This window comes from Exserohilum turcica, assembly GCF_000359705.1.
Source record: "Exserohilum turcica Et28A unplaced genomic scaffold SETTUscaffold_2, whole genome shotgun sequence".
NCBI lineage: Eukaryota > Fungi > Ascomycota > Dothideomycetes > Pleosporales > Pleosporaceae > Exserohilum > Exserohilum turcicum.
In genome coordinates this window covers 3,091,992-3,113,775 of record NW_007360025.1, presented here as the reverse complement: position 1 = coordinate 3,113,775, position 21,784 = coordinate 3,091,992, and the positions used below count along the sequence as shown (strand labels likewise).

General features: G+C 54.0%; 9 protein-coding genes across 9 annotated transcripts; 4 read left to right on the top strand and 5 right to left on the bottom strand.

Moving 5' to 3' along the window:
* Positions 1–877: 877 nt before the first annotated feature.
* On the bottom strand, positions 878–1,924 carry SETTUDRAFT_31651 (uncharacterized protein; the record flags this gene model as incomplete). The annotated part of the gene is made up of 1 exon (XM_008026892.1): positions 878–1,924. One exon carries the CDS (start codon positions 1,922–1,924, stop codon positions 878–880), a length of 1,047 nt encoding a protein of 348 aa, XP_008025083.1.
* Positions 1,925–2,258: 334 nt separating this feature from the next.
* Positions 2,259–6,746, bottom strand: SETTUDRAFT_41733 (uncharacterized protein; the record flags this gene model as incomplete). Its single annotated transcript, XM_008026954.1, has 1 exon — positions 2,259–6,746. One exon carries the CDS (start codon positions 6,744–6,746, stop codon positions 2,259–2,261), a length of 4,488 nt encoding a protein of 1,495 aa, XP_008025145.1.
* Positions 6,747–7,049: 303 nt separating this feature from the next.
* On the top strand, positions 7,050–7,607 carry SETTUDRAFT_89018 (uncharacterized protein; the record flags this gene model as incomplete). Its single annotated transcript, XM_008027612.1, has 3 exons — positions 7,050–7,130; positions 7,338–7,490; positions 7,551–7,607. 3 exons carry the CDS (start codon positions 7,050–7,052, stop codon positions 7,605–7,607), a joined length of 291 nt encoding a protein of 96 aa, XP_008025803.1.
* Positions 7,608–7,853: 246 nt separating this feature from the next.
* Positions 7,854–9,029, bottom strand: SETTUDRAFT_31649 (uncharacterized protein; the record flags this gene model as incomplete). The annotated part of the gene is made up of 3 exons (XM_008026891.1): positions 7,854–8,014; positions 8,088–8,824; positions 8,875–9,029. The coding sequence occupies 3 exons, from the start codon at positions 9,027–9,029 to the stop codon at positions 7,854–7,856; spliced, it is 1,053 nt and encodes a 350-aa protein (XP_008025082.1).
* Positions 9,030–9,151: 122 nt separating this feature from the next.
* On the bottom strand, positions 9,152–11,550 carry SETTUDRAFT_163338 (uncharacterized protein). The gene is made up of 3 exons (XM_008027611.1): positions 10,250–11,550; positions 9,821–10,199; positions 9,152–9,769 (listed from the first exon to the last, which is right to left on the bottom strand). Exons 1-3 carry the CDS (start codon positions 11,409–11,411, stop codon positions 9,511–9,513), a joined length of 1,800 nt encoding a protein of 599 aa, XP_008025802.1. The 5' UTR covers positions 11,412–11,550; the 3' UTR covers positions 9,152–9,510.
* Positions 11,551–11,805: 255 nt separating this feature from the next.
* On the top strand, positions 11,806–14,153 carry SETTUDRAFT_163337 (uncharacterized protein). The gene is made up of 3 exons (XM_008027610.1): positions 11,806–12,090; positions 12,183–12,692; positions 12,747–14,153. Exons 1-3 carry the CDS (start codon positions 11,860–11,862, stop codon positions 13,668–13,670), a joined length of 1,665 nt encoding a protein of 554 aa, XP_008025801.1. The 5' UTR covers positions 11,806–11,859; the 3' UTR covers positions 13,671–14,153.
* A 451-nt stretch (positions 14,154–14,604) lies between these two features.
* On the top strand, positions 14,605–16,199 carry SETTUDRAFT_171550 (uncharacterized protein; the record flags this gene model as incomplete). Its single annotated transcript, XM_008027609.1, has 4 exons — positions 14,605–14,619; positions 14,669–14,764; positions 14,822–15,596; positions 15,691–16,199. The coding sequence occupies 4 exons, from the start codon at positions 14,605–14,607 to the stop codon at positions 15,882–15,884; spliced, it is 1,080 nt and encodes a 359-aa protein (XP_008025800.1). The 3' UTR covers positions 15,885–16,199.
* A 283-nt stretch (positions 16,200–16,482) lies between these two features.
* SETTUDRAFT_171549 (uncharacterized protein) lies at positions 16,483–18,342 on the bottom strand (the record flags this gene model as incomplete). The annotated part of the gene is made up of 3 exons (XM_008027608.1): positions 17,492–18,342; positions 16,635–17,429; positions 16,483–16,547 (listed from the first exon to the last, which is right to left on the bottom strand). Exons 1-3 carry the CDS (start codon positions 18,171–18,173, stop codon positions 16,483–16,485), a joined length of 1,542 nt encoding a protein of 513 aa, XP_008025799.1. The 5' UTR covers positions 18,174–18,342.
* Positions 18,343–18,673: 331 nt separating this feature from the next.
* On the top strand, positions 18,674–20,736 carry SETTUDRAFT_136152 (uncharacterized protein; the record flags this gene model as incomplete). The annotated part of the gene is made up of 2 exons (XM_008027607.1): positions 18,674–19,128; positions 19,187–20,736. 2 exons carry the CDS (start codon positions 18,674–18,676, stop codon positions 20,646–20,648), a joined length of 1,917 nt encoding a protein of 638 aa, XP_008025798.1. The 3' UTR covers positions 20,649–20,736.
* Between the last annotated feature and the right edge of the window lie 1,048 nt (positions 20,737–21,784).

The following is a 21,784-nucleotide window of genomic DNA, read 5'->3' as shown; positions in this document are numbered from 1 at the left end:
ATGAAGGCCCGCGTACGAGAGCTTGAAGAGCAACTAGCAGAGGTAACAAAGCGCGAGGGCGTAAAAGAAAGCGGATTCAGACAGGCGGGACACTAGAATTTGGTGCAGGAGCATCGCAGGCAGCTGAAAGTGCTTCTACTAGTCGTATAATATCAAAGAAAGCGCGTGGTGGGGGTAGTCAAGAAAAGGCCCAGCCAGGTCAACGGCACTGTGGAATCTGTGGGAGAGTGGGCCATAACGCCCGTACGTGCCAAAAAGATGTAGAAGAAGATTCTATGTTAGATGCAAGTGAGTCGTACGAAGCATCTATAGCTAGTGTAGAGTAATTCAAGTTTTCATATGTGATGTTCGCGATGCCAAGAAAAAGTGGCACACTCGGTGGGGTGGCACTCTCGGTGGTGGAATACGTTATACTTAGTTAAAATTAAAAGCCTATTTAAGTTTTTTATCTTTATTAGAAGTCATAATTATTCTCTTTTTCACTTTACTAAGAATTATATATAAAAGATATACCTAATAAATAGTTCTATGGATTTTTGATATCCTTTTATCAAAGGCCTATAGGTAGCTACTTAAATTAGGGCTAATCTAATGTCTAACGCACTCCTATAAGCCTTTCAGTGACTCTACTGCTGTTACCGACCTAAGTAGTCTTGCCTGTGCCATTACAGGGAGCCTGTTACACTAGTGTACAAGGCAATGAAAGTTGATCAAACGATGACCCGAAAGAACCCCAAGCTGAATCTCCCATTACCCCTGCATTGTCCCCATCAGTCACACAGTCCAATACACCCACCCCGCTAGACCCCACTATACCACTCATCTTCCCCTTCCTACTCGCCATCATTCTCCATTTCATTGTTTCCACCCTTTATACCTACACTTTACTACCAGCACACCCCTCGCAAACCCACTTTCCTCCAGGCACAATCTCAGCCGTCATCCCCACACATTCATAATGGAACCATTTACCGCTGCACTGCGCCCCATGACACGCAATCATTTCCCGTGTTTCAGGTGTCCCGCAGATACAGTAGGATGGATAGTATGGTGTTTTATGTCCTTCGTGGGGTGTAGATGTCGAGGTAGGAGTCGAAATAGGGGCAGCGGAAGCGGGGCAAGACAGATCTCGACCGTGCTCTGTTAGAAGTGAGGCTTGTGGCTGCGACATCTTGCAAGTTGGGCTTTTCCGTCGTTCCAGGTGTGATTCCTCTGGTTCTTGTCCATGCATCGGGTTGTTTCCATCTCCATGATCTTGTACCATATTTTCTTTTTCCGCATCCAGAAAGCCAGCCTCCTGAAGTAGTTTCTCAGCACTGAGAACAGATAACGCGTCGGTTTCGTTCTGGTCTTCTTCCTCTTTGTCATCACCTTCACCCCTATCACCCCTATTACCCCTATTTTCACCCCCTTCCACCTCCTTTTTCCCCCTCCTCTGCGCCTCCAACTCCACACATACCCCGCATATCCACTCCCCCTCATCCCCAGGATACCCCGCACAAGCCCAATGGAACAACCCCACACTACACGTGTCACGTGCACACCGCACCACGGGCCCGGTGATATACGGCGGGGTGTCGCACACACAGACCACACGCTGTGCTGAGCGCTGCAGCTCAGTCGTGTTTGGCGCGCACTGCGGACACAGCCACGGGGTACCGGATAGCGGGCGCTGGGTCAGGCCCACGCAGCGCAGGTGGAAGAAGCGCGGTTTGCAGTGTGCGGCGCACGAGATGAGGGGTTGCAGGTAGGTTTCGTGGCGGGGCGTGTTGCACAGACATATACTGCTGCTGGTGGGCGATTTTGCCTCGTTTTGGGATGCGTAGAGGTATTTTTCTGGGGCTGTGGAGATTCGGATGTTTTGTTGTTGTTGTAATGGTGGTGGGGTTGTTGGCCCAGGCGACGGTGAAGGCGATGTCGACATTGTTAGATGGTTGCGAGCGGTTGAGCAGTCGCGGTAGAGATGTATCGAGTAAAGAGCGCAACTGTTCAAGGGGACAAGGCAGCTCAAATACCAGCGGTGAAGAGTGAAGGCGCACGATCAGGCGCGAAATGACGTAGATCCTGTTATATTCGACAAGCACGATGAAGTGAATGGCAAAACGATAAGAGTGTGGGGATAACAAAGTGAAAGCAAACTGATCGACAGCAATTGTATTTGTATTTGCAACGTGTACGCTTTCTACAATGATTGATCATACAGCGCCAGTCCAGGCAGGCCATTAGTTAACGAGCAGAAATTCACCAGTTGGTGCTGTTCACTCCCCATGGCCAACGATTTGCCTCCGTCCGTGGACTCCTTCCCAGTCCTCCCATAATCCCTTCCAAACATCCCTCTCACTCCTACCTAAGCCCGCAAACATGGCATCCAGACTCTCTCTATGCAAGCTCGCTGTGCCCACCACTTCCCAGATGCCTGGCATCAGCTTCTCTCGCACGCTCGGATCCAATCTTCCGTTGAGCTGGAAGCGACAGAATGATGCGAGCAGAGGGTATAACAAGTTGCTCGCTTTCTCACGCGCTGCTTTAATCGGGTCGTTGAGGTCTTTGGATTTGCGAGATTGATGATGCTGATGTGCTTTCGTGATAGAAGATTGTGGTGGGTTGCAAAGCGTGGAGAGGACCCGTGTCAATTGGGAGGCGTTGACAGCAGTGAGTCGTACAGGCTCGGTGGCGACCGTAGTTCGCAACCACGAGGGGGGAGCGCCGCTGCGACTGGCATTCGGGATGAACAGGCAGAATAAGAGGCCCTGTAAGAGCGGCAACAAGAGGTGGAAACGTCCACCAAGGCGACCTCGATGTACAAGCAGGATGAGGCGGCTGGTGTGGCAAAGCCTGGAAAAGATTTCCGGCGCATGCTGGGGAGGAAGTGCAGGACCGCTTCGCGAAGTGAGCTTGACAAGGACGCTGAAAGCGCACTCAATGCTGTGCTGTGAAGCAAACGAAGGCTTTTCGTTCAAGATGGTGTCGATGCAATCGAGCAGGGCGTTGAGAGACTCATAGTCAGGACATTCGGCAAGCAAGGCACAGAGCCTCGGCAACAACGCGAGCTGCCTTTGCCTCAGCTCAGTGTTAGACTCGAGCTTGTTGTCCATCGACGCGATGAGGTCGTTGAGGATGCGATAGGAGGCGGCAGTGTTTGGCGGCCTTTGATCAAGAGTCAATGTCGGAATCAAATCCAACTTCTCCTGGAAAGGCTTGAGGCTGAGGACTTCTCTCAGGGTAGCGTACACTGCATCCTGCACCGGCACCGGACTTCCTCTTACGAGCGTAAGCGCCAGTCGTACTAGCCATGTCGCGTCGGAGTAAAGCTCAAACTTTGTGACCAAGTTGAATACACGCGCGACATATTCGACGACCTCAGGCGGAATCCGGACATCAGCATCCACGTACCCGTCGAGCTCCACAGCATCCTTGACCCATGTGCGCAGCCAATTTTGCATACCGTCGAATAGTTTGGCTTCTTTCAGTGCAGGTATCGACAGGTCGCTGAAAGCATCCAAGGATCCTTGTAACGTAGTGATGTCCGGACTGCCCATCAACTTCTTCAACAGATCGACATAACGCTCAATGTGTAGTAGCGTGCTTTGTTTCTGGGCTGATGAAGTTGCTCGAAGGATCGACAACCTCGCTAGCGAGCATTGGTCAGTGGCTTTGGTGATGGAAAGAAGCTTTCCCGTGAACTCAATGAAGAACTCCTTGTTTTGTGCCTGGTTCTGATTCGGCAGGATGTGGTCCAATGTCCTTCGAACAAGCTCCCTCAGCAGCTGCAGCGCTGTATCAGTTTCGGAGTGTTGCTGATGTAGTTGCTCTGCGACATCAAAAATAACGCTAGCATCAGTAGAGACCCTTGCTGACGCATTCGGTACCTGTTGGAGGTGCGCCATGACACTCAACAGCGCGACTGCGTTGGTTCGTCCAGAGTTCAGGAGCTCGGTTGTACGGTCCAGTATCGATCGTCTTTGTTCGCGGGAAAGTGCTGAAGGATGGATGTGAAGAATGGCTTCGGTGGCTGCTGGGTAGATGTTGCCCTCGGCATGCTTTCCAAGAGCTGTCAGAAGAGCTGCACAGTAAGCGCTCTGCGTCGACGAACTTCCGCCTTCAGCGATGGACTCGGAAAGCGATTTGCAGATGAGATCGCTGACCGTCTTTCCAAGACTCGGGAGTCTAGATAAGATACCATATATCGCACTACGGCAAGCATCTTCATCCAGGGGTTCCAGTAGATTGACGAAGAAGGCACATAATACTTCCATCATTTTCCCGTGCTCCTCATGTCCCAGTTGCTTGGGAGAGAGGTTTTCCATGACTTGGCTTAGGCCATTACGGATCACATCTTCCGAGCCAGGGACGGTTTGCATGCGATCGCATGTGTTGAGCCAGAAAAGCATAGCAGCCGCTCGCGCAGACGTATCCACACGTCTTCTTGTTTCTTTGCGTCCTGAAGAAACGTCTTTGATCGCTTGCTTGAGCAATGGATGTAAGAGCTCACGCTGTGTCTTAGAGGATGCGTGCATCTGGATCGGCCACAGCTCGGTGAATAGTTGGCACAATGTGAACCAAGAGAGATGAAGTTGCGTGTAAAGGCTGTAGTTATCATCCTGGACCCAGGTGGCATATGTGAGGAACAATGCGCGAAGGTCTGGCTTAAGCGCCTCGATGGTGTTGTCGGATCGGATCGATTGGAGAAAGGCCGGAAGAAGGACCGCGCTGCTTGCTGCGTTTTTATAAGCTGCGAGCTTCTTGACTTTCACGTCTTCTTTGGAAGCTGTTTCAATGGCCTCCTTTAGATTCGCCAATCGCACTTGATGCTCTTGAATGAGAGTTGTGATCTGGCCTTGCGTCAAGGACTGCTCAAAGGCTTCTGCCAAAGCAGTGTACAGAGCGCGATCCTGCCAGAGGATATCTTGGCCCTCTTTGAGAGCTTTGCGCTTACCGTGCCTGAAGCTCTTGGTCAACTGACCATCCCATCTGCGAATGAAGCCTAGCAAATTGCGACTCCGTACAAACGCAGACATGAGAGGGATGACGACTCTCTGCAGCATTGCGCTTCTGCCCATTTGACTTCCAGTGCTTTCAACATCCATCTGCTTCTCATCTAGAAAACCATTGCCGCTCAACTCCACGGCTGATATCCGTTCAAAGACGAATTCGACGAGTTCAGTTTGATCTTCGGTTGTTCCTTTGTTACCGGACTTGGATCCAATGACAAAAACCGAAGGATCAAGCTCAATCAAAGATGCGATCAGCAACCAATGCACTTCTTTCTCTTGACGCTCCGGGTACTTCACCCCGCAATGGTGCCAGAAGGTTGCTTTGACGAGATCCGGGCTGAGGCTTACTTCGTGTACTTTGAGCACACGCAAAGCAGCACTAAGCGCGGCGACGGCGGTTTGGCGCGTGATGAACTCTGGTGGAGTGGTCAACGAGCATCCCGCGCATTCGGCGAGTGTAGAGAACACAGCCTGCAACCAGGGCTTCTCCATGGCTCTGTTTTTTGGCGTCCGGGACGGGGATACACGAATGGTCAGATCCAGCAAGTGCGGGACTGCATCGAATAGCGATACAAGCTCGATGGGCAGAGCCTCGCCAGCATCCTCAATTTGCGTAGCCTGGAGAAGCTTCGCGCGTAGAGGCTCTAGGCTACTAGCCAAGCCTGTTGCGTCTCGCGACTTTGTGGCGTCGCTGGAAGGTCCGCCGACACTGATTTCGCCGAAGAAAGCTGCCCTGGAGGGCGCAAGCAGATGTCTCGTCAGCAATTTATACAGCGCCGCGATCGCACGGCTAACCGCATGAGGTGCCTTTGAGGAAGCTTCATTTCGTAAGCTTTTGAGGTGTGCGAGGAGTACCAGTGCAGGAATAAGGCACTCCGTATTAAACTCCTCGGCGGAAGCTCCGCTCTCGTCGTTGGTGTCGACAGTTCGCAGCTCCCACATTCCATAGGCAAGGGAGAGGTCGATGTGGTCAGCCCAGTCGCCGTCCAGCTTACCGTTCTTCGAAGCGGTGCTCAGGATGCGGTAAACACCGGTGAGCCAAAATCTGAGGATGCGCGAAGCTTGCGCGCTGTCCGTCCTCAAAACCATCTTCATGAGCTCAGCCTGGGTAGTGTCATCGCCCTTGTTCCCTGCAGCCAGATTCGATATGGATGCTACGCCCGATTTCACGACGCGGAAAAGATTGCTGAGATTGATCGGATCGGGTGGTGCCGGCTTCGCAGGTGGGCTGGCGGTGCCGCGTTTTCGTTTCCTCGAAGGTTTAGTCTCTTCCCGGACGGTCGCGCTCGACTCGGAGTCATCTTTCATATGCACATCGCCAGTAGCGGGTGGCGGTTGCGGTGTGGGCTCCCTGTCAAAGTTCTCAACAAGCGTCCTCTCCAGGATGCTCGGAAAACTCGCGTCGCGCAGGTGAGGCGCGCTTCTCGAAACAGGCAGGACCTGTATCATCCATTCCAAGAGCTGCCATGCGCCCACATTGGCACGCGTTGTGCGCCCCGTCTCCGCGTCGTCTTTCAATTTGTCGAGGATCCAGCGCAAAACCCATTCTGCTCTCGCGTGCACGAGTCGCCGTGTGATTTCAGCCCTCGTATCCTGCTCCCTAGTGCCGCTCCAGATGTCAGGAAGCCCTATGATATGCGCAACTTGGCGAATCTGTTCGTCGAGGTCGGAAAAGTCTTGGTTGACGGCTTGCAACCGCGGGCGTGTCGACGCACGATCGTTCTTCGAGGCCTTGTTCCTTGTTAGCTCCATGTTCTGCATTCCCCCAGGGCTCTAATTACTGGCTGAGCGGGCACCATCCCGTCACCTCGTCACCCGTTTCCGTTGCGAAAGCTGGAGGGAGAAGCGTCGCAGAGCAAGCTGCTGGTATCTCGAAAAAAGTTGGGCACGGGCCACGCCACCCTGGTCGTTCCTGCCAAGGGCCGGCGACGTCAAAGTTCCGCTGCCAGCTCCCGCGAAAGAGACCATCAACACCACGTCGAGCCGCTCCCGATCACTCTCAGCACACCGAGTGCGCCGTTGCATCCATCAATTGCACTCGAAATTACCGCTGCCATGGCCGAAAACAACCCCCAGCCCGTTGCGTCCATCTCGCGTACCACACGTCCTATGAGCGAGGCGCTGCTCAACGAAAAGGTACTACTCCCGAAACAGCCTCGTGATGAGCCATTGGCGAAGATCCGACTCGATACGGAGACTTTTGGACACGGGCGAAGACGCTGTCGTGTGTGGTGGCGGGGCATCATGCCCTCACGCGACTCCGATGCCCGCTCCATCCGATACAACACGCAGATAAGCGACACAGGGTCGATTTTGGACAAGGTCGCTAACACACGATGACAGTGGGACCGCTGCCTCTCTTCGATGCTCATCCGTTCCGGCCTCGGCGTCTCATTCGGTGTCGTCTTCTCTGTCCTCCTCTTCAAGCGACGCGCATGGCCCGCATTCGTCGGTCTCGGTTTCGGCGCTGGAAGGGCATGGGAAGAGTGCGACAACGTCAGTTTTCCTCCACTATACATGTAAATTGAGCAAGAGGTGTCCTAACAGCGGCAATAGTCCTTCAAGCGAGCTTCAGCACCTTCGAAAGACGGCCTCCGTATCATCCGACCATAGACGATACATTGCATGCGAACGGGGATGTGGAACGACGCCATTCGGCGGATCGGGAGCTTTGCATGCCAGGTATGCATTGTACAATAGGGCATGGTATAGAACATCTGGGCAATTCAAAGCTGTTCATCGCACCATTCACTGTCACGCATTCCATTCCTATTTATCATTCTATTCTATATTCCAAACCCATCCTCTGGCAGCCGTCATTACCTCTCCAACGCCACACCATGTCTGAAATACTCATCGCTAGTAGTCCTCAAACTTGTAGCCCTTTACCTCATCAAGCACTGTAAACCAGTGTGTACTAAACGTAATGTTCTCATACAACTCCCTTCCAGCCGCCCTCGCCTTCTTATGCCACGGCCCTAGCCCACCTCTATACGCATCTTCCCTGCTATGCCAGAAACCTATTCCGCAAAGTCAGCTTGGTCGTTTTCTTCAGCAACCACAACCTGTTACTCAATCATCATTCACACATACAGGTAGCCAGATTTCTCCTTTCAGCATCGCTCTTTCCAAACCAATACTTTAGCAAACCGCCCGACGCACAAGCCTCTGCATGGCTCTCCTCGTCCAGCTTGTATAAATAGTCGTTGTCGATGCGCTCTTTGAGTCTGCTCCGAAAAACAACGACATAGAATTTCGCCTCCTGCCATTGCACGCCTTCGCTTCTAGCAAGCGCTCGCAACACGTCTAGCACGGCGTCGAGGTTCAGTGCTGCTGTGTACGGCGCCGTGGCGTACGTAGGCACCACGGGTTGTAGCGCTGTGAGTGCCAGGGCCAAGAGCACCGATTGCAGCGGGAGAGAGGGAGACGTCAGATCTAGATAGTGATTTGGCTTGTTGTATGGCGAAGAAATGAGTAGGTCCGAGCGACTCCTCCCTTCATCTGCTACCTCAGAACGAGAGTCTGGCGTCGTAGGTGAAAGAGCCGGATTGGCGCTACACGTCGAAATGTCGCGGCAGACAAGTTGGCCATGTGCTGCGGCTTCGAAACGATGTGCGTCAAAATCTCCCGTTATGCGATCTGGGTGTAGAAGATAGGCGCTGCGCAATGCGCGCGAGTTGCTGCTGACAAGCGGTGTAGGTGCAAGCGCCGCAACCTTGACAGCAGGCTCTTTCATATCTAGTGCTTTTGCAGGAAGAGCTATCGTGGGCCCTAGACGCTCCATTTCTGCCTTCAAATTTTCTTTGCAATATGTTAGCGGTTTCTTTTTCCTGCATGTACTTTGTGGTACCGAGGTGATGTAATGGAAACAGCAACATACTTGGTGGGCTCTGCCTCTATACTTCTCTTTCTTGCCGATTTGGTCCGTATCCGCCGGTATATTGTATTGGAAAGCCGGGAAAGATAGTCTGCAAAGTCTGGAAGATGTACGGAAGTCGATTTCAATTGTTGAAGGAAGGCACGAGGTTCGGTCATTTTTCGCTACAAGCACGTTGAATCACGCAATCTTGGTAAACGCCATTTTAGCCCTTCCGCGCCTTGCGAACCCAGACATCTAGAAATAACCCGAGGATCCGCGAGACTCGAGTGAAACGGGGGGGGGATTGGCCTGTCATACTGGAGACTCCGTATAGTCCTCTTAGTCGGTTCAGTTACTAATACGAGCTAGTACGCGTCTTCTTTGCCAGTAAAGTCAAGCGGCGAAGTCCCTGCAGCTAAGTATGCAGGTCACCTAGTCAGTGACTCTGCAAATGTGATCCAAGGGTACTATGCGGCGCCTCAACAATGCCCTCGTCCGGTCTGCTCGTGCAAGCCAGTGGCTGTTGACCATGTTGCAGTTCCTAGACCAATGAAAAGTCGACGCGAATGCAAGGGTACGGGCCGGAAGCGATGCATCCAGTGGCGTTACAACAGTGTCGCTTCCTGACTATTAGCTAGCGCAATGTAAAACAATACATCAGTCCATATTAATGGTCGTCAGCGCGAGTTTGTGCATGCGCTGATATCCAAACGGATGCTCAGGCGTGACGGGTACCTCGCAGCCGTACTCTTCTATGCATGTGTCAAACGGCTTGTTCTGCAAACGATTGTCGCCGCGCGGCAACGGAAGATCGGATCCTTTTGCTCTCAGCTCCGTTTTGAGCTCCATCATGTTGCCCCAGAGGATAAAGAGCTTTCTCTCGAGTTGTTTGAGTGCTTTGGGATGTTTCTTGAGGCTGTGAGCTTGTCAGCCATGCTGTCGTTAGCAGTGAGCTAATGTGTCTTACTCTTGAGCATTCATTCTCAGCAGATATTGTGCTGAGCTGTTATTTACAACGACGCGCAGCTTCTCCGAGGTGCCGTCCCGAGGTGCTTGCGCGTCTTCGAGCAGGAGCACAAACCCCCATTCCCAGCGCTCTTTTGAGCCCGTGCTGTTGGTCGCGTTGCTTCTCGGGTGCTTCGTCCAGTTTGGATCGTTCAAGGAGTGCGCAAACTGGTCCAGTTCGGGAGGAAACACGTCGACCACGCGAACACGAGAGCGGTACCGGCAATTCACAAAAGGAACCCTGTATTCGTTATATTTCTCCGGGGTGCGCATGCGAAGATGCGTGTTTTGTATGATTTCAGAGACTGTAGAAGTTTTCATGTCGACATGAGCGCTTCGAACTTTGCAGAGTTAGTACGGGTGGGAGGGCAATGGTGCCTGCATATCTTACCATTGGGATTGACACCGGTGCGGGACAACTCCCACTCCTGGGCCTGCTTTGCAAGCTCCTCTAGTTCGGCTTCCTTTTCTGCCCGCAGCCGTTCTCTTTTGGCCGCTCTCTTGCTGTGTGATGCTTTGGCGGAGAGCTTCTTGGGTTCGCTCCGTAACTTCTCAAACGCCGTCTTACTTCCACGTTTCCTTTCATATTCTTCTCGGCGTTTGTCGATTTCCGCAATGTCAGGCGCGCTCTGCAAACGGCGTATGTCAACTTGGGATGTATGCACTCTGTCTTGGTGTACCACGCCCTCAAGCTTGTTTCTGGCGGAGAGTTTGGGTCTCATATTTCGGATGTACACATAGTCGCCAGGTAAGATGTTTTCTTGCGCCCAGTTTGCATTCTCTTCGTACAGGGTCACGCTGAGAGTCAAGTATCCATACGGCCCTTTCCAGCTTCTATCTGCAACAAGTCCGTCTTCCGTCTCCGGATCCGCGTAATAGAACATGTGCTCATTCTCAGTGTAGTCGGTAACCTTCAGGTCGACCTGGCCGCCCATTGGGTAGCGGTAGACATTGACAACATACGCCCGGATATCGGCAAAGACGTCGAAACGCAGGTCCTTGATCAGGGTGTCTCTTCGTGCAGTCCTGGACTTGGATACAGCCGTTGCAGCATGCTGCTGCACCTGTTGTTTGGAACCCGAAGACGCATGCTTCAGGCTTATGACAGCCATTTGCTCAGGAATCGTGGGCGACGGAGCCATCGGAGTGGAGTCACAGGGAAGCTTCTGGCTGCCGGCTTGGAAAGCGTGGCTGAGATCGGGAACAGGAATCATGCTGCTGGGGAAGACAGTCATGGTTGAGTCGTATTTGGCACCGAGACATTCCATGCGTCCCATCCACTCGCTCAGCTTGACCCTGCGGACAATCACGACATCACCGGGCCCCGATATCTTGGGAAACTTGTTGGGTGGCTTGAACATGCGCCCGCTGATGCTCGACTGGCCACCGACCGAGCCGGATGAGAAGTCGTCTTGTATGGTAAAGTCAAGAGCATGGTCGGATCCCTTGGACGACCGGGGCCCGTTGTAGCTGACCAGGACGCCGATGAGATTGACCGCGTCGCCCACGCTGGTTGCGTCCTTGATGGCGGTAAAGCCAGTGGGCAGCTGCATGGTTGCTGCGTGGGCCGAAAGCGGCTAGCGCGTAGTTAGGCCGTCAGCGAACGACGAACGAGCAGGCACATGCAAACCAGGTCGGCGGCGATTGTGCGAGAGACAGGCAGATTTCCTGGGCCGGCGGGTGTGGATGGTGTGTGTGTGTGTGTGTGTGTGTTGCATGGACGCATTCTCGTGCAGGCGGCGGGCGGCTGCTGGGTGGCTGCGTGGATGGAGCTGCCGGGTGAGAGGCATGGGAGGACGCGTCGTGGTGGTTGCTTGGGCGTAGGGCTCGGGCGAGCCAAGACCAGCTGCTGCTAGCGCCAGGACCGCTTCGCCGCTTCCGCTTTCAAAATCACCCCTCTAGTTGGAAAGTTTACCACTCCCCTTCCCAAACAAACCCCCCGACGCACCCAGCACTTGTCCGACTCAACACCCTGCCCGTCACATCGAGTCGTCGCAGAAAATGGCCGACAAGTACATCCCCGAGCACCGCCGCACGACGTTCAAGGCCAAGAGCGCGTTCAAGCCAGACGAACTCCGCCGCCGCCGTGAAGAGCAACAGGTGGAGATCCGCCGGGCGAAGCGCGAGGAGAACCTTGCCAAACGCCGTGGTATTGCAGGACGAGACCAGCCCGGAGCCGCGCTGGGCGCTGCCCCCGACAGCGACGATGAGGGTGGCAACATCGAGAGCCAGGTCCGTATACCCCACCATGCCCTGCTTTGCCCCCCTCGTGGCCTGCAGCAGGCTCGCCCGTGAGGGACGTGGAGGCTGACGCGGTGCCGCAGCTCAACGAAGAGCTCCCCCAGATGGTCAAGGGCGTCTTCTCGGACCAGATCGACGAGCAAATCCAGGCCACGACCAAGTTCCGCAAGCTGCTGTCCAAGGAGCGCAACCCGCCCATTGAGCGCGTCATCGAGACGGGCGTCGTGAGCCGCTTTGTCGAGTTCCTGCGCTCGCCCCATACACTGGTACAATTCGAGGCGGCCTGGGCCCTCACCAACATCGCCTCGGGCTCGGCGCAGCAGACACAGGTCGTCATCGAGGCGGGCGCGGTGCCCATCTTTGTCGAGCTGCTCAGCAGCCACGAGCCCGACGTGCGCGAGCAGGCCGTGTGGGCTCTGGGCAACATCGCCGGAGATAGCCCCGCATGCCGCGACTTTGTGCTGCAAGCCGGCGCTCTCCGCCCGCTGCTGGCCCTGCTGGGCGACAGCCGCAAGCTGAGCATGCTGCGCAATGCCACATGGACCCTGAGCAATTTCTGCCGTGGCAAGACGCCGCAGCCCGACTGGCAAACTGTGAGTTCTGTCTCCGGCCCCACATGCCTGCGGCTCGCCCTAACGCTGTGACAGATCCAGCCCGCCCTCCCCGTCCTGGCCAAGCTCGTCTACTCGCTCGACGACGAGGTGCTCATTGACGCCTGCTGGGCCATTTCATATCTGTCGGATGGCTCCAATGATAAGATCCAGGCCGTCATCGAGGCCGGCATCCCCCGCCGCCTGGTCGAGCTGCTCATGCACGCCTCGACCTCGGTCCAGACGCCTGCCCTGCGCTCTGTCGGCAACATTGTTACTGGTGACGATGTGCAGACGCAGGTCATTATCAACTGCGGTGCGCTCCCCGCGCTGCTGTCGCTGCTGAGCTCCACCAAGGACGGCATCCGCAAGGAGGCCTGCTGGACCATCTCCAACATCACCGCCGGCAACTCTACCCAGATCCAGGCCGTCATTGAGGCCAACATCATCCCTCCTCTGATCCACCTGCTCCAGAACGGTGACTTCAAGACGCGAAAGGAGGCTTGCTGGGCCATCTCCAACGCCACCAGCGGCGGTCTGCAGAAGCCGGCTCAGATCCGCTACCTCGTCCAGAGCGGCTGCATCAAGCCGCTGTGCGATTTGCTCGCGTGCCCCGACAACAAGATCATCCAGGTTGCTCTCGACGGCCTAGAGAACATTCTCAAGGTCGGAGAGATGGACAAGGAGGCCAGCGAAGGCGGTGCTGGTGGCGAGCCCATCAACCGCTATGCTCTCTTCATCGAAGAAGTTGGCGGCATGGAGAAGATTCACGAGTGCCAGAACAACGCCAACGAGGAAATCTACATGAAGGCATACAACATCATCGAGAAGTATTTCTCGGACGAGGAGGGCGAGGCCGAGAACATGGGCGAGGCCGGACCTCAGGTCAACCAGGAGGGTCACTTTGGTTTCGGCGCGGCTGGCCAGCAGCAACAACAAAACTTCAACTTTGCCAACGGCGGGGACTCTATGGACATGTAAAGCGCGTCTCGCGTCTCGCGACTCGTCGCGATATTGTTGAAACGCTGCATCGCCTGCTGTGCAGCGCTTCGTCCGTCACCCTGGGCAGCCACGAAAGCGCGCCTGGAGGTGGTAGCAGTGCCCTGGGCGAATTCAGAGATCATACAATGATATGATGCATGACATGCATGCATGGAAGAGCCATGATTGCGAGGACTACTGTATGTTTCCTTGGCAATGTTTCCACGTTTTCCCAACCTTCACCTCGCCATGATTTCTATGAAGCCTCAAAAGATACACCGTCTTGTAACCCTCCCAATTTTCCCATCCGCATCATATCCCTGGCGTTGTGTGTTTGCGTAGCTCTATCGGTCTGAAGCTCGGAATGGTTTGGACTGGGCGGTCTGCTCTGGAATGGGTGGGCGCTCTACACGATTTGGGTGCGAGGGCGAAAGATCTTCTCAGTTCAGCCGCGCCGGCCAGATAGCTGAATTTATTCCGCCGCTGCATTTGGTTTGCCCATGCGTGTGGAAGTGTTGTGTGATGACTGATTGACTGATTGAGCACATGTGCGTCATTGGGGCGAGGCCGGCCGTGAGCACCCCGCCGGCGACATGCGCGCCCCCCCAGCGCGCGTCTCCCCTAGGCCGGGAGCCTCTTTTCCTAGTCTGCATTGCTCGGTGATCGCCTTGTCGCATGTCCTGGGGTTGCACGCTAGAGTCTTGTCATCAGGCTCTCTTGCGCATCTTCCTGCCAACACGACGCGACCCCGAATCATGTCTTGTCCAATGTCCAGCGCCGATGGCGCAATCATCGCGAACACACCGCCCTGATCTCACAGCCAACGCACCACTGTTCAACAAACGGCTGCTGCTGGAATATCATAGCTGATTCACTCAATTTATACCCCAGGCTCCAACATATCCAGGCTGCTTCACTCGCACAGTCGCCCAGCATGTGTAGATTCATGGCAAGCCTCACCCAACATGTCCCAGCAAGCCTCCCACTAACGCGCACAGGTCTACAAAGGCAAAGACGAGATACTTCTCTCTGAGCTTATTCTTAATCCAACCCACTCCATTCTCACACAGTCGTTTGATTCGCGCCTACGTCTCGTACGTCCTCTTCGCATTGCGCCGGGTGACGCCCATGGCCAGCTAACACCACCCTAGGACCGACGCCGTCCACACAATGGCGACGGGTTCGGTATAGGCTACTACACCTCGCCCTCGCTAGGTCCTACTCCATGTGTATTCACCTCTACGATCCCCGCATGGAACTGCATCAACCTCTCCCGCATCGCCTCCAAAACCACTTCGTCGCTCATCTTCGCCCATGTGCGCGCCACCACCGAGGGCAACCTCAGCGACAGCAACTGCCACCCTTTCAGCTACAAGAGCATCATGTTCATGCACAACGGCGGAATCGGAGCGTGGAGACATATCAAGCGACGGCTGGCCATGAGTCTCGACGAGAAGTGGTTCAACGTGGTGGGGGGATCGACAGACAGCGAATGGGCATTTGCTACGTTTCTCGACTCCCTGGACAGAGCGGGTATTTCGCCTGACAAGGATGTTGAGCCCGGCATTGGCTTCGGGCACACTGTGCTCCGCAAAGCGCTCCTCAAAACCATCGAGCGCATCAACGGGTTCATCAAGGCTGTTGTCGGCGAGCAAGGCGTTGGCGAAGAAGATAGCAGGAGTCTACTCAACTTTGCCGTTACCGACGGCGTCAGCGTAGTCTGTTCCCGATACGTCAGTTCCCGGACAGATGAGGCAGCGAGCTTGTTCTTCAGCAGCGGGACAAGCTGGAAAGAACTCCAGAGCTCAGACCAAGCGTCGCGCAGTAGTGACGATGAAGAGAGAGAGCGAGACTACGTCATGGAGAGGAGGGACAAGGGTTCCGACATTGTGCTTGTAGCCAGCGAGCCCTTGACATTTGAACGCGGTATGTATCCTTCTCTCTCTATGCGCTCATGTTCTTCACAACCTCCCTATTCTCTCTATGCCCTCATATCAAACTAACAATACTGGCATTGCAGATAACTGGGTCACAGTCCCTACCAATAGCACCCTCACTATTTCCAAACAAACAGTCATGATCCACCCCATCATCGACGAGTTTTACTCCCCAAACCCGGCGCATGAACGCAGTGCCAACTTTGCAAAGGCAAAGGGGCAGACGGTCACGGGGAGCGACAAGAGAGTCTTGAGTGATTTGCCTGACAGCGAGTAGACTTGGTGTTGATTGGGTCGTGTCGTGAGTAGATGGCTGGAAAGAGAATAGCATGTAAGAGGACGGTAGTGCTCGTTTTGATCCATCTAGCTTGGTGTTGCTTCTTTGTGGAGTTGTGCGTGTGAGAGATTTGGACCGGGTCTATGTCTGTATGGAACCAAAGATTGGAAGAAAGCAGCCTTCTTTCCTTTCCCTTCTTTCGTGTTTTCACCGCTTGATATGGCTACGTGGATAACGAAACATATGTATGCCACATAGCGACGAGAGGTATGTCGTACATGCAGTGCAGTGCGCGTTCAAGGCAAACTTTTTCTCAATCAATAAGTACTCATCTAAATCTCTTCTTTTCCCTCTCTCTCTACAGCAAAGGACTCTTTCCGACATTATTCGTCACGCCTGGTACATGCGACCGAACCACACGCACGAGTAAGAGCATATATGTAGATAAATATGAATTATCTATTCGACGTCCTGATATCGTATTCGTCACATCGTGTCTTTCACAGCGTACGCCGAGCGTAAAGACCTTGTTCAAGAACCGCTAAGCCAGCATACAGCGGCATCCAAGTATCTACTTGGCGACTTGCCTCTATCTCTCTCATGACCAACCGGTAGTCTGGCGTACGCCCTTCTTTGAAGGCGCGACTTCTTGTTCTTCGGTTCCTGGAACATGCAATGTTAGTATCTGCCTTGAAGCATAGTATGAAGAGAGAGAGAGAGAAACGCTGGAAAGGAATGGGGTGTTCGTACTCAGGCGGTGGACGACGGGAACCGAGCTTGGCGGTAAGCTCCCGTACTCATTAATGACCATGTTGATGTAGTGTGCGGGGGTAACGTCGTAGAGGACCTGGAGGTGATGCAGGTTCTTTGCTTCTTCGATCCATTTCAGGACATCCGCTGTATCTGCGGGTGCGTCTTCTGCTGTAGCGGACTTGTCGTCGGTCTTGGACGCGGGCAGTCGAGACTTCAAGGGGAGCAGCTCGCGACGCTCAGCTTCCGAAAGCATTTCCTCAGCCGGCGCGACTTCGTTGCCAACGATGGAGTCGAGCGCGACTCTCTCGGTGAACTTGACGGATTGGCAGAGCACGATGACGGGGATGGAATGCGAATGCGCGAGCATGGAGATGAGCGCTGTGCCAACGCGCGAGTAGAGACGCCCGTTGGACATCATGGCGTGCGCGCCCAGGAACACCTTTGTGGCATCTCGTACCGCGTGAGAAGCCCCCGTGACGAGGTAGTACCGCACTGTGATGCCGCGGTTCGCGAGCTTCCGCGCCAATTGCTTGCCTTCGAAGAGCGGCTTCGAGTCCACTACAATGACCGTGAACGGGATGCCGGAATCGTGCGCATGCACTATAGTCTGCTCCACGATCGAAGAAGCTGCGTACACCATGATTACGTCCCCAGCTTGGATCTTGGTGGCGGCCAAGTCGCGGATCAGTCGGTCTGCGGCTGTGACGCGCTCACGGATGAAGATGTCAATCTCCTCAATCAAGTCGCGCTTAGCTTCGTTCTCAGGGGTTGAGGGATCAATCTTGATAATGACTGTAGATGTATCAGCATGCAAACCAAATGGTTTGAGTGGTAGGTTGGCATGTGCTACTTACCATCCTTCAGCCACCTAATGGCATTTCCCATACTGACACTCAGCGGTCTGCAGCTCTTTAGGAATTCAATCTGCGGACCCAGGTGATGGCTGGTTAGATGCCGGGCCAAACTGTTTCCTGGGGGCGTTTGGTAGGCCTCGATGACGGTCTTGAACACCAGAAGCATGGCCACCATGCGTGCTATACTGCCACAAATGGCATAGCTGCTGTACTGCAGGCCCAGCGCGAGAACGGCGGGATGTACGTCCTTTGAGGCGCCAACAAGCGATTGCTGCTTGGGCTGGCTGTAGAGGTGACCAAAGAAGAGGCCAGTTTGTTTTGATCCAGCGTCTTTTTTGGACTTCTTTTCCGGCTCTTTTGCTAATGACGCATGCGCCTGCGCTGGTTTCTGCCGTGTTGGGAACGGTCTTGACTTTTCGTCTTTTGATGTTTGCTTCGAGTCTTTTTGCTGCTTTTGGCTGTCCTTTGAAGGCCCTTGCTGCTGGTTTGGTGCCCCTCCAGTAGCCTTTGCCTGGGCTCTCTTGGCCTGCTTCTCCGCCTGCTTTAGCTTTTTCAGTTCTGCTGGTGAGAGTTTCTTGGGCGCGTCCGATGTACCCTCGCCAGGCGCTGGTACTGACGCAGCTGGCGCTGGTGAGTCAGCAGCTGGCGCCGGCGCTGGCTGAGCAACTGGTGCTTCAGACATGATGCTCAGTTTCGCGATGTGTTGCTCGTTTTCACGTCTGGAATATGGCCAGCTTAGTGGAAGCCTGCCCAATGAGGTAGGCGCTATTGGCCTTGGATCCTGGCTGCTGAATACTATCAGACTTGGTGGATAGCTGTGGCCCGAAATAGTTAGGCGGAAGTCGTAGTCTGCGTGGTGTGGTGAACCTTGCGGGCGGGACACACGGAAATTTGATAGAGTCGTGAATTGAGTCAGAAGTTTGGTGGCCGCTTCGGGATTAGCGCCACAACGGAAAGGTCCCGCACTAGCGATCCCCCGCGGGCCCTTGTTGCGTCATTGGACTTCACCCCTTCCACCCTGTACACGCTTGTTTCTATGCATCCTTTGAGATAACCCTTTCTTTCGGTCCGTCATCTCTCAGCAAGGCGTATCCACTAAAGAAGAGTCCCAGGTCACCAAAATACCTCTCTGCCACGACCGAGATAATCGTCTCAGGCCTTTGTCGCCCCACCATCACCACAATGGCCGAACAGGTCACTTCGATTACCGACCTTCCCCTCGATATCCTTGTACTTGTATTTCCATACCTAGATGCGAAAAGCTTCCTTGCCCTATGCAGTACCTGCAGGGCGTTTCAAGACGCTTCGATACGACTCGACCCCGCCTATTGGAGCTATACCACTCGCACAACGTTCCGCGTACCCAACCAGCCAGTCGTTCAGCACGATGGTGTAAGATGGCAGAAGATGTACTGCCGGCTGCTCACTCAGAGCCGTGTCTTTACATGGGGACATAACGGGCAAAACCGCCTAGGACATGCTTTCGATGCCGCTGTCGATTTGTTCCCTCACCGACCGCGTATGAGGGGAGGTCTCATGCGACCAGGCCGCTTTGGTCCATACAGCACCAACGAAGCACATCCAACGGAGATGCATAACACACGGGATCTGGGTGTCATTGCGGACATGCAGTGCGGGTAGGTTTTGTGGCACCATTCGGCCTGGTCGACGCAAATAGCTAATACGTGCGTGCAGAGGCTGGTCGACGACTCTTCTCACCTCCAAGGGCACTCTACACACCGCTGGAGTCCTTGACGGCCAAAGAGTATACGCCAGCGGGTTTCTTCAAGCGCTCCGCTTTCCAGAAGGGTATCCCTCTAACGCTGCCCAAGCCCAATACGTAGAGCCAGCTGTTGCCATACGGCAATTTTCCTCTGGCCGAGCGCATATACTAGCAGTTTCAGACAGCGGTAGGCTATGGTCATGGTTCGATGCATCAAAGCCTGCTTTGCAGGTTAGATTCGCAACCTTGGAGATCAAAGAGCTCTCCTTGGGTGCTACATTGAGTACAGATTCAACGTTTGGAGAAATTAAGCAAGTCGTAGCAGGGTGGAGTCGCAGCTCGGCTCTCGTGAGCGGTGTTGGCATAGTCGTATGGGATCCAGTTGAGAGAGACCACGGCGATGAAGGGACTGATACTATGCTCGTCTTGGAGCATGCAGAAATCCCAAAGACCGGCTATCAGCGTGTCAAGGGCGTCCAAGACACAGATGAGCAGAGAGAATTGAGTGAAGAGGTGGGTGTCGTGATGAATTACATCATGTTGGAGCACTTTGTCGTCTTTACCACGGATATTGGCAGGGTTTTCTGTGGAAGATTTGGGGAAAAGAACGCGGTCGATGAAATTGTTGAGCTTCGTCAACTGCGACATGAGAAAGGAATGCCCATCGATGTCCAGGGCTCTTTCCGCAGCTTTGCTGTTTTCAGGGACGGCGAGGTCATCACCAGCGACCAGAACTACCTTGAGTCATGCATGCAGCATCGACAGACCAATCCAGAACAAGCCGGACTGCCGGGCCTCAAGAAAATACCTGCCCTTCAGCACAACGATGTCATCTCGGTCGCCTTTGGTGACTACCATTATCTCGCACTTCACGCGAACGGAAAGATTACCTCGTACGGCACAGAGAATACAGCGTGTGGCTCACTGGGTCTGGGCATGAACCATGACAACATCGTCGGAAGGGCCCGCGGTATTGTTTACGACAGATTCAATTCCAATGGCCAACTGCTGCCTCATGCATACACTTCTGGGCGTCAGGTTTGGTTCGATGGGAGAAAAAACGAATGGCTCGCGCAGACTGCACATGACCAGGCCCACGCCCAAGAGAGCGAGGAGCGTAGACAAATGTGGGCCAATGACCCTAACGTGCAAGGGGAGGTCAGCGAGTGGTTCGAACAAGAAGCTAGAGCCTGGGACCAAGACGGTGGGGAAGACGGTCTCGGCGCGCACTTTGCTTTGCGAGTGAGCGCTGCAGGCTGGCATTCCGGGGCTTTGGTTTTAGTCAATGAAGAGCTGGCCCAGAAAGAGCCGACCTACAACCGCGAAGCAAGGCCCTTCCCAAGACTCAAACTCTCCGACGGCAGAGAGATGCCGGGAGAAAAGGATTTTGATGAATGGAGGGAGGGCCGACCAGTATTCCAGCTCGATGCTTAGATGTAGTCGTGTATCTTGGAATGACTGGTAGCATACTAAAGCCTATTGTCAAGTGTATGAAGGTGTTCCTAGAAGGCTCCCACATGTCCCCTGCTAGTATCCCTGCATCTGGGTTGGGTATCTTTCCAAGGCTATTCGAAAGCCAAGTCAGGCAATGATCACCGCCTGAATGTAAGCACTGGCGGGTATTCGTTTTTGCATGTCACAAGCTCCACATGCATGCTCACCGGACCAGGGCCGGCATAGGCGTGCCCTCATATGCCGATGGCCTAGGCGATATGAGGCTGGCGTTGTAGGGCGATGTGTAGGAGCTAATCCCGTGTAGGTGTATGCACGGAAGACGTGGCAGTGATACCAGGCGCAGAAGCTCAGCGAGGCTGGTTCACTGGCATGGGTGGGCAGACGAAGCCGGATCGACCCGGATATCTATCACAAGAACAAACTTGGTAGCTTCGTCGTCTACATTCGAGTAAGCAGTCTTTTTGAGGGCGCTGCAATCTCTACATGCAAGGAAACACCACAGTGATCCTCGTGGGAGTCCATCTGAACATCGACACATCGACACTAAAAGACTGGCTTGGAATGAGTTGACGACCTGCTGGCGGCATTGAATCATCATGCCAACATGAAGAGAGTGCAGCAGTACTCGGAAACCGAAAGAAATATAGTCATAGCTCTACACAATGCCATGTTCGGCTAATTTAGGCATTCAGAGCCTGAAATAATACGAGTGATGACATATATCATGCAGATCTACTAACAGCATCCTTCTGCATCTCTTACCTGCATGACTAAACGAACGGATCGTCCTGGTCTTGTTGATGCACTTATATAAGCAACCCAATTACCAAAATAGGGTCTAGAAACGAGTTGCGTCAATGTGGGCCTGGGGAGTGAGGGGGCCTGGCCGCAGGCGTTGCTGATCCGCCCCCCTCGTTCTCCCACGATGCATCGTGATCGCATGACGCTGAGTCAAAACTAAGTATTACCCCGGGGGAGTGGAGATGAGGGAAATGGGTACGGCGCTATAACCAGGTATATGATAAGTATTCGCTTGGGCAACTCTGTGTTAAAATTTCCAATGCGGACTTCTCCGGATGGACATGGACATGTAGGTGTACTTAGTGGAGTTTGTA